We start from the raw sequence: 9,070 nt of genomic DNA, 5'->3' as shown, positions 1-9,070 counted from the left end.
AGGTGTGGGCCTGGTGTACAGGCTTCATAACCACTAGTCCATGGCCTCCTCCTTTAACCTTCTGAGTAGTCAAGGATTCTTATCACTGCTTGTAGACAAGACCCTGTGCCACACTGCACTTGCCCAAGGCTAGCCCGTGCCAGAGGATGTACATGTGGGTTGGCCAGGCTTCTGCAACCCATCCGCCTCCCTACTCTGCCTCTGCCTCCCGCCTTTATTCAGTCCCTGTGTCTGCCACACTGGCCTCCTCCAGGCTCCACCTCGGCCCCCTACAGGCCTGGAACCTCTCTCCTCGCCCATCTTCCTCCCCATGTTTCCCGGCCCCAGCTCCAGCCTGTCTTCCAGAGGCCCCATCATTCTGACCCCTGACTGCTATGATAATTTGCATCCACGACTACAGCTATGATGTGCTGAGGGTTTAAAATGTGCCATACACTTTTTATATGTTATATTATTAATTAATCTTCTCAACAAGCCGGTGATGATCACCCCGCTCCAGTCGACAGACAGGAAACCAACGCCCAGAGAGGTCCAGAAGCTTCCCCACGAACACAGAGCCAGCACGTGGCCGAGGCAGGCCCGGCCGCTCGCTGGGCTGACTCCTGTGGGGGTGGGCTCCCTGCAGCACTGGTCCTCAGCGGATCTCCATCGGCTCCCCGGCGGAGAACCAGCTCTCAGAACACAGCCCTTCCTGTGCTTCTCAGGCCCGCCCTCTGCACCTGCCCCCCTCCCCGCCCCCCGCCCCGAGCCCAGGAAGCAGCTGATGTCCACGGTCCGAGTTCCAGACACGCGAGCAGGAGGCGCATGAGGCCTGGTGGGGTAGCAGCCTTGTAGTCTGGGCCAAGAGCTCCAGAGGACTCGTGCCCAGCTCACTTCTGTACTGTCCTGTGAGCCTGGCCCATCCTCCAAGGTTGCCAGTCCCCCCCACCCCCCACCCCTCCTGCCTAGGACAGAGGGCCTTTCAGCCTTGGCTGCCACCACGACCACCTTCTCAGGAGGGGCTGTTTTTCTAAACTTTTGATCCTGAGGTGGAGACAGACTGCAGGTGTGGAGGGGACCTGGGACTATGTGATGGGGTGTCACTGTGACTACCATGTGGCATGTGTCCCTGCCCTTGGTGGGCCTCCCAGTGTAAACATGTCTATCTGAGTCGCGGCCTGTGTATGCCCCAGTGCGTCTGCCGTGCTCAGGTGTATGCTGGGGTGTGAGTGTGTGTGTCTGTGTGTGCGTGCGCACACGTGTGGTCGCTGAGTTCCCTACCTCACACAAGGGCCTCTTTGTCTTCGCGGCTGACTCCCTTTTCCATCAGAAGGCCCCTGTTTGAGTATTTTTATAGGGTGTCTCGGCCTTTTTTCCTCCAGTTCCCTCTGTTCCTTAGTGACTATTCCAAGCCCCAACTTACCTCATTCCGCCTAGACAAGAACAGCATTGGGGAGCTCTGAAGCCAGGGCCTAATTCCTGGCTCTGAGACACTCTGTACCTCTGTTTCCCCACTGAGAGTCTCAAAAAACATGGAGGAAAAATGCCGAAATAAACTGTGTCACTAGAAAGCCGAGACTAAGCCACTGAGCCCCCCTCTTCTCCTTCCCCACTGGAAACCCATGGTTTCTCCTTCTTAATGCTTCATCTGCTAAATCCTTTGCTTCCCTGGGTCTCAGTTTCCACATCTGTAAAATGGGGATAATAACAGTATCTAACTCAGAGTTGTGAGGCTATATGAACTATAAAGCGTCTAGACTAGTGGTTGGTACGTAATAAAAGCTCGTTAAGTGTAATTATTACCATTGCAAATGTTTATGGAGCCCTCTGTTGTGCTCAGTGTGCTGGGCTCCAGAGCCAGCTTCTCGTCTGATCCCCCCTCTTCTCTCCTCCTCTCCTGTTTCTGTTTAGGATGCTTCATAGGTCACAAGTTGGAGGGGTCAGGGACGCCTCCTGGCAGAAGCTGTTTCTGCCCTGGAATAGAGGCTGCTCTCTGGGACATGGGGTTGCAGGACTGTTGCTCTCAAGGGAAGTTGAGTCCCTCCTCCCAACCCCCCACCCATCCATCCTCCCCATGGGCAAGTTTGTCCGAAGGACAAAGTACGCTGTGTCTAAAGCGCCCTCTGCTGGCTGTTGGCAAAAGGCCTTGGGCAAGGGTGGCCGCCAGTTAATGGTAGGAGGGAAGAGCTTTCTGAAGGTGAGGGGAAGGGGGACTTCTACCCAATACAGAGCCCAGAGTGCTACCTTCTCACCCTCAAAATGTCAAAATGTCTGCTTGGAGTAACGTGTTTTTTTTTTTTTTTTTTGCCAATCTGAGAACAGGTTCTGAAGATAGCTTCCCTCTCCCCTCAGGGCAGAAATGCCAAGAACAGGACAAGCTGCCAGCCACAGCTAATGACCTGGCCCCAATAGCTGTGGATAACAGTAAGGAGGAGGGAGGCTAGACAGCATGCAGAACTTCCTGACAGCAAAGCATGATTGGGGGAGTGAGGGAGGGAGAGTTCTTATTTAGAAGGCAATGGGGGAGGGGTGTTGCCCCTCACAGAATCTGTCAGATCGGCAAGAACATTGTGAAAATTGTAAGCCCGATCGATACATTCAGAAGGTGTGGTCCACAGCAGGTCCTATTTCTTATATTGCAAGACCCTCTCCTCTGCTAAAGCCCAAGATAGATTTCCACCCATGTCCAAATGCACTGACCAGGCACTTGCCATGTATATATCTCTGTGGGAGGAATAAAATAAAAACTCTACGTGAAGGAGGAATTGGTTAGACTCCTGGGAGGACTGTCCCGAGTGAGGCTGAAGGTAGTCTCAACCCTTTAGAGTCTCTGGGGCCAGCCTATGGAGCAGGCCTTTCCTTCCAGGGTGGAGAAAGGGAGCTGGGAGCCGGGCAGCCAACATCTGGACGCTCTGGAGCTTTCTAGGGGACTGGTGGGTCCCGGGAGGAGAGAAGTGGCCACAGTGGAGTTGGGGGTGGTTGTTTTATTGCCTTTTATTGTAGAGAATGCTGCCGTCCAGATTACACGCAGCTAGCTGCATGCACAGGGCCCGCGGCCCCCGTGGAGGGCAGGGAGGGGCAGAGCACAACGCAGGCTGTGCTGCCTTCATGGGGTCTGGTGGCCGGGCTGCAGGACCGAGGCCCCAGGCCGGGCTCCTTTTGGCCGGGATGTCAGAGGTGTCCTCTCTAAGCAGGGACAGGGAATTCACCCCAGGCTCTGGCCAGAGTCGAGGACCAGGGCTGGGTAGGGGCAGAGTGAAAGGGATGAGACCGTGAGGAGGGCAGTGTGAGACCGAAGAAAACCAGTGATGGTGGGAAGGACCAGACAGGCCTAGGACAGAGAGGTCGCAGATTCAGCCTCCAGATCCTACCTCCCCGTTGTTCCTGCCCCACTTCTCCCCAAGTCTGCCAGGTGGAGTCCAGCAGGGCGGGCAAACAATGCGTCCTCCTGCTTTCTCCACACCCCCCCTCTTCCTCCCCACCTCCCCACCTCCCCGGCACAGCTGACCCTCGGGGAACACCGGTTCCAACTCTTTTCAGCCTTCAGTTGCCCCCGCCCCCAATGGACTCAAACTCACACACACAGGGCCGACTGTATGCCGTGACTGTTGTCATTTTATATATGGGACTTGAGCATCTGTGGACTTGAGTATTAACGGGGGTCCTGGAACCAACCCCCATGGACGCCTAGGGATGACTGCCATTTTGGGGGAGTCGAGTTACATGGATTTTCAACTGTGTGTGTGGGGGGTCAGCGCCACTAACCCCCATGTTATCCAAGAGTTGTGTACACACTTCTTCCTGGGCCCTGCCTGAGGACAGAGGTGTGGGGGACCCTAGCCTGAGAGGTGTCCCGACTCACCTTTGCTTTCGACAGCTTGGACCCATCCCCCTTTCCTTCTCTCCAACGTTCCCAGGGCCCCTTCACGCAAGTCAGAATGACCCCTTTCGGACCTCGAGCCCACCTGCGCGGACACCGCCTACACAGGCATGTGCGCACCCCAGTCCTGCCCCGCAGCTCCATGCCACCCACACGTCTGCACCCCCTAGAAGACATGGGTGATGGGCCAGGTGAAGGTGCGGGCAGCAGGACCCCCTGCTCAAAACAGCCCGGCAGGGCCTGGGGCAGGATGTGCCTCTGGGAGAAGGGGATGGTGGAGCATCTGGCTTGAGAGCCAGCAGCAGAGATGCCCAGGTGAGGAGCGGAAGGGGACAGGAGGGGCAGGGGCAGCCCCGTGCAGGTCTGGGGGCTGCCCGGCGCCCACGCTCAAGCCCGCTCCCACTCTGGCAGAACGCCCCTGTGGAGCCCCGCGGTCTGGCTGGTGCCTTTGCCCCCGGCTCCCACAGCAGAGAAGCTTCCCACTTCAATGCCCCCCTCACCTGGCGACACACGCAGGGCCTGGTGTATAGAGGACGTTTAATATTTCTGTGCTGGTCAAACGAAACACAGGTGGGGAGTACACGGGGGGCCCCCTGCCTCTCGGGAGGGGTGGCTTGTGAAGGGGTGTATGTGGGGGTTTCTTGGGAAATAGTCCAAGGAGTCTTCTCAGCAAAGGGGCCTGGCCTGGGGTGTCACGGGCACCCAGCACACCCAGTCCTTGGCCTCAAGTCAGGATCCCCCATAGGGGGTCTGTGGAGAGTCTCACCTTTTTCCAGCTCCTTGGCTGGAATCCACACTCCCAGCGTGATGGGGGACTTGGTCCTAAAGAGGGGTCTGGAGAGTCCCCAGGAAGCAGCCCAGGGTTGGGACGAGGGCTCCATGCCCACTGCCCGAGGGGACGGGGGCTGAGGGCGGCCCACCTCTCCCTTGCCCTCTTTCCTTCTCCCAGGCTGGGCCAAAGCAGAGGGGAGGTGAACAGGGCCCCAGCCCCTGCTGAGCCCCAGGGTCCTCAGGGTGGGGTGAGAAGGGGTGGAGAGAGAGGGTCTTGGCCACCAACAGACACTGTAAACTTTGGTTTAAAACAATAACTTAAGTGGAGGGAGGACTTCCAGCCTGGGGCCGGGCAGGGGCAGGGGCAGGAGGGGCAGGGGGTGGAGGAGGCGACAAAGGAAAAAGCCAACAAAAAGTTTTGGTTTTTGCTTCTGGCATAAGAAAGGTCTTTGGTCATCCATTTAACTGCGGGGGACAGGGAAGGGTGCTGGGGGGGGAGGACTGCAGTAGGGGACCTGTAGGCTGGGGGCAGGGTGACCCGGTGGGTCACAGCAGCTGCCAGATGAATCCCACCAGCTGAGACAGAGGCAGGATGCTTCTGGCAGTTGGGCACCACCTCTGCCCCAACTCCAGCCTCAAGAAAGGCTGGGCTCCCTTCATCGGCCCCAGCTCCAGAAGCCCGCCTGGCATGGGCCTCCTGGAGGCGGCGGCTCAGGGCCAATTCCTACCTCCCTGGGCTTGGGGCAGCCGCAGGGCATCCAGCAAATGGATGGAGGCCCAGTTCAGCCTGGGTCCCGCCTCGGGTCGGGTGGAGGGGCTGGAGCCAGGTGGCCCCGCTCCCAGGGACCCCCCAGGGCACACAATTTGCGCTGGCCCAGCTGTGGCTTTGGGTGGGCACAGCCCAGGGGGCGGGGTTCTGGGGATGGTTGGAACCGGCAGTTCCTCCACCCAGGCCAGGGCGGGGTGTGAGTTGAGGGTGGAGAATTTTTTCTTCACAGTATGGAAAAGAAGGTGGAAGGGAGCACAGATTGGGGAAGTGGGGGCCTCTGGCTAGAAAAACACTGCCAGAGCCAGTGCGAGGGGCCCTGGGTCTGAGGGGTGGCTTAGCCCCGCCTGCGGGTCTCCATGGCACTGCGGGCCGGTGGGGGACAGCTGGTGGGGGAGGAGGGCCCTGCTGCTGCTGGTGGCGGGGAGGGTTTGGGAGGGGTCTGGGCCCTCCGTGTCCTCTGTTGGTCCCAGACCAGGGGTTCTGTTTCCCCTTGGGGGCAGGCCTGTCCTTGCCCTGGACGTCTGTCAGTCTGGTCGCATTGGGAGTTGCTGGCCCAGCCCCCATCTGAGTCCTGGAAGTGCCTTGAGGTTTGGGCGGGGCTGTGGAGTAGGGGTAAGTGGGGCCTGGGTTCCAGGAGGGGTCTCACCCCTGTCCTGCCTCCCCCTAGAGGCCCTTAGGAGAGTTCCTCTCCAGGCAGCTCCTCCTCCAGGTCCCTGTCTTCGGCAGGCCCGGCGCTGGGGTTGGGCGGCCCCAGCGGGGGGCCGGGCCTTCTGTCTTCCTCCGCCTCCGCAGGTTCCTCTTTCACCTGCACCTGGTGGCTGGACAGAGGATCGTGTGGGCCCCTCGGGCTTGCCCTGTCTCCCGGAGACCTCAGCCAGAATTCTGTCCACGGGCAGCCTCCGCGGGACTCGGCACCCCCGAGCCACTGGGGACGGATGTCCCCCAGGGCTCTAGTTGAAGGGAAGGGGAGAGAAGAGAACAAGGGAGAGAGGGAGAGGGAGAGAGGATGTAGGGAGGAGAGAGGAGGGGAAGGAGAAGACCAAGGAGAAAGGAGAGAGGCCACTTGTCCTGGGAGGACAGGTGTGGGGTGATAAGGGGTGACCCCACCTGCAGTGGGAGAGGGCTCCCTCCCTGACATCTGTGGGCCTGGGGAGGAGTGGGGGTCCATGCTGTGTGCTCACCTGTACTGGGGTGGGGAGAGGCGAGGAGGGGTGCTGCTGCCATTGCTGGGGAGCGGCTCCCCGGGGGCACCCACATCATCATGGCTGAGGGGCAGGAGGCTGCTGGTGGAGCCGGGGTTCAGCATGCCAGGGCTGTTGAGGAGGGGGAAGCTGCTCTCGGCCAGGGCAGCCTGGAGGGCACCGGGTCGGCCCTGTCAGTGGGCTGCACTCAGTGGGTTGGTCCCTTCCCCAGCCCTACAGAGCCTCCCCTGCGCCTGCTGCACTGGCCTCCTGCAGCTGTCTTGGCAGAGCCCCAGCCCGGCTCACCTTTCCAATACCACACACCTGCCCAGGCCAGGGCTCTGACCCTGCCCTGCTCCCCCCACCTCTCCTGGGACTCGGGGCCTCACGCAGCCCCTTTCCAGGAGACAGGACCTCCAGACTGACAAGCCAGGGAAGGAGCCCCGGCGATGCGGCATCCTTGCTGCTCCCCTAGACCTAGTCTTGAAAGCAAGGTGTCCCCACCCCCACATGCAGTCGAGGTGGGTGAGGCAAAGGGCCGGGGTTCTTTTCTTCCTCCTTCACTCCTACAGACCGGTCCTCTGCAGGGAGAGGGGTGTGTGGAAGGGAAACCGAGGGGCAGGAGGGTACCAGGAGAGGTTGGTGGGCTCTGGGAGGGACCCAGTCACCTGGTAGCTGGCATTGAGTGCTCCGTAACTGAGGCCGGAGATCATGTTCTTCACCAGGGTGGGGCTCCTGGAGGAGAGAAGGCGGTGTTGGGTTCATTCATTCACTTACTCTTCACCTTGACCCTGACGAGGGCCTGCTCTGTGGCAGAGGCTGTCCCATTCATTGTCCTGGGGGCCAGAGCAGGGTGGGCCACTGTCTGCTGCACCTGTGCGCCCACCTTACTCCGTCCTCACGCTGACCCTGCGCAGCAGGTCCCAGCAGCTCCCCGCAAAGGTGACATGCTGGGACTTCACTCTGGAACGTGTCTCAGAGCCAGGGTGTGGGGAAAGGGCCCTTCCCCCCGCTGCCTGTCTTCACCTCATCCGTCCCAGCACCTTTTCTCTCTAGTCTAGATTTTCCAATGTTCGGCAAGGTCCAAGCTATAGCCTCGACAGTCCCGTATTTATAAAATGCACACTTTCTTGCCATCCTGAATTTCGGGACATCGAATAAGTCATGTGCTCAGCCAGTCACCACATGCTCCGGACCCAAGGCTTTTCTGCCCAGGAAGGTGTCGGGGAGCTGGGTCAGGGAAAGCAATGACTCACACTGTGATCACCCCCAGCTCACAGAGTGTCTCAGAGAGGTTAAGGAGCTGGCCTGAGGTCACACAGCTGGTAGGGAGTATTTTGAACCCAGATCTCCTGATTCCAAGCGGAGTGAGACGTGATGATACCAAGCGTAGCACTCAGAAGGGTATGGCTTTCCTTCCCCTTTCCAGGTCCCGACCCTGGCCTACCCCACGGCTGCCTGGGGTGGGAGGCTCTTGCCCAGGGAGAAGGGACTTGATGTCTCTGATGCTGAAAGGGAAGGTTTTGACCCTCCCAAAGGGGAGGTTTTGACCCTCCGCCAGGTTCCTCAGTTTCCACCGAAAACACTGTGCAGCTGAGCAGGTCACAGATGGGAGGTCAGAGACTCGGCTCTGCCGTGGATCTGCTGTGTGACCGCCCTCCAGCCCCTTGCTCCCTCTGGGCCTCCTCTCCTGTCAAATGAAGAGGTGGCACCTGGGGATCTCCATGGGCTCCTCCTGTGATAAGATGGCGGACAGTGGTTCAGGGGATGGCAGCCCCTCACCAACGGCCACACTGGCTGGCATCTGCCCATGTCCCAGCTCCGGCCATGCCCACTTGGGGCCGCTGTCTCCTTCTAGTGCCAGGTGCTCCTCAACTCCTCTCCGTCAGAAGTAAGGGCAGAATAAGACATAAATGTCCTCTTTCAAATCATCTGTCATTTCCAGATTTCAGTCTCCCCTGAGTTCCTATACCCCCTCTCTCCCCACCTCAGACCTGGCCCACGCCCTGGTGGGCGCACGTACCCCGTCATCTTTGGCGGTCTCCGCTTCTGATATTCCCGCTCGTCCACGGTCCACACGGCGCCCTTGACGTTCTCCACACGCACGAAGCACTTGTGCAGGCTGAGGTTGTGCCGCACGGCGTTCTGGGGGTGCAGTGACCAGGGGCAGGTGCTCAGAGGCAGCCTGCTGGGCCCTGCCCCGCTCAGGTGAGCACACCCCTTCCCTCACCCAGGGACCAGCGGGGGAGGGGCCAGGCGAGAGGACACCCGGCCACAGGGCATCGAAGGCCCCTCTCCGGCCCCAGGACTGACAGCCTCACTACTGACAGCCCTTTTCCTTGTCTGTCCCCTTCTCCCTGCCAAATTCTGGAAAACTCTGTCTACCAGCTAAACGATATGGAGTTAGTTACACTTTGTTTTTCCATCATCTTCCATCACACATGCTACTGCTACTTGGGGCTTCTGTCTGTCATGAGGTCGCACTCAGGC

The 9,070-nt window shown here is 59.5% G+C and overlaps 1 protein-coding gene across 2 annotated transcripts in view; it reads right to left on the bottom strand.

Moving 5' to 3' along the window:
• Positions 1–4,436: 4,436 nt before the first annotated feature.
• The window catches only part of FOXP4 (forkhead box P4), a 50,505-nt gene continuing 45,871 nt past the window's right edge, over positions 4,437–9,070 (bottom strand). For both annotated transcript variants that reach the window (XM_036249037.1, XM_036249036.1), the window contains exons 14-17: positions 8,604–8,725; positions 7,249–7,315; positions 6,581–6,750; positions 4,437–6,217 (exon numbers count right to left, since the gene is read on the bottom strand). In XM_036249037.1, coding sequence (XP_036104930.1) covers positions 6,073–6,217; positions 6,581–6,750; positions 7,249–7,315; positions 8,604–8,725 — 504 coding nt within the window. In that variant the 3' untranslated portion in view covers positions 4,437–6,072. The remainder of the gene's footprint in view (positions 6,218–6,580; positions 6,751–7,248; positions 7,316–8,603; positions 8,726–9,070) is intronic.

The sequence above is a fragment of the Molossus molossus genome, unplaced genomic scaffold (assembly GCF_014108415.1).
Source record: "Molossus molossus isolate mMolMol1 unplaced genomic scaffold, mMolMol1.p scaffold_m16_p_8, whole genome shotgun sequence".
NCBI lineage: Eukaryota > Metazoa > Chordata > Mammalia > Chiroptera > Molossidae > Molossus > Molossus molossus.
Note: the sequence above shows the minus strand (reverse complement) of the source record. Positions and strands in the feature narration are given on the sequence as shown.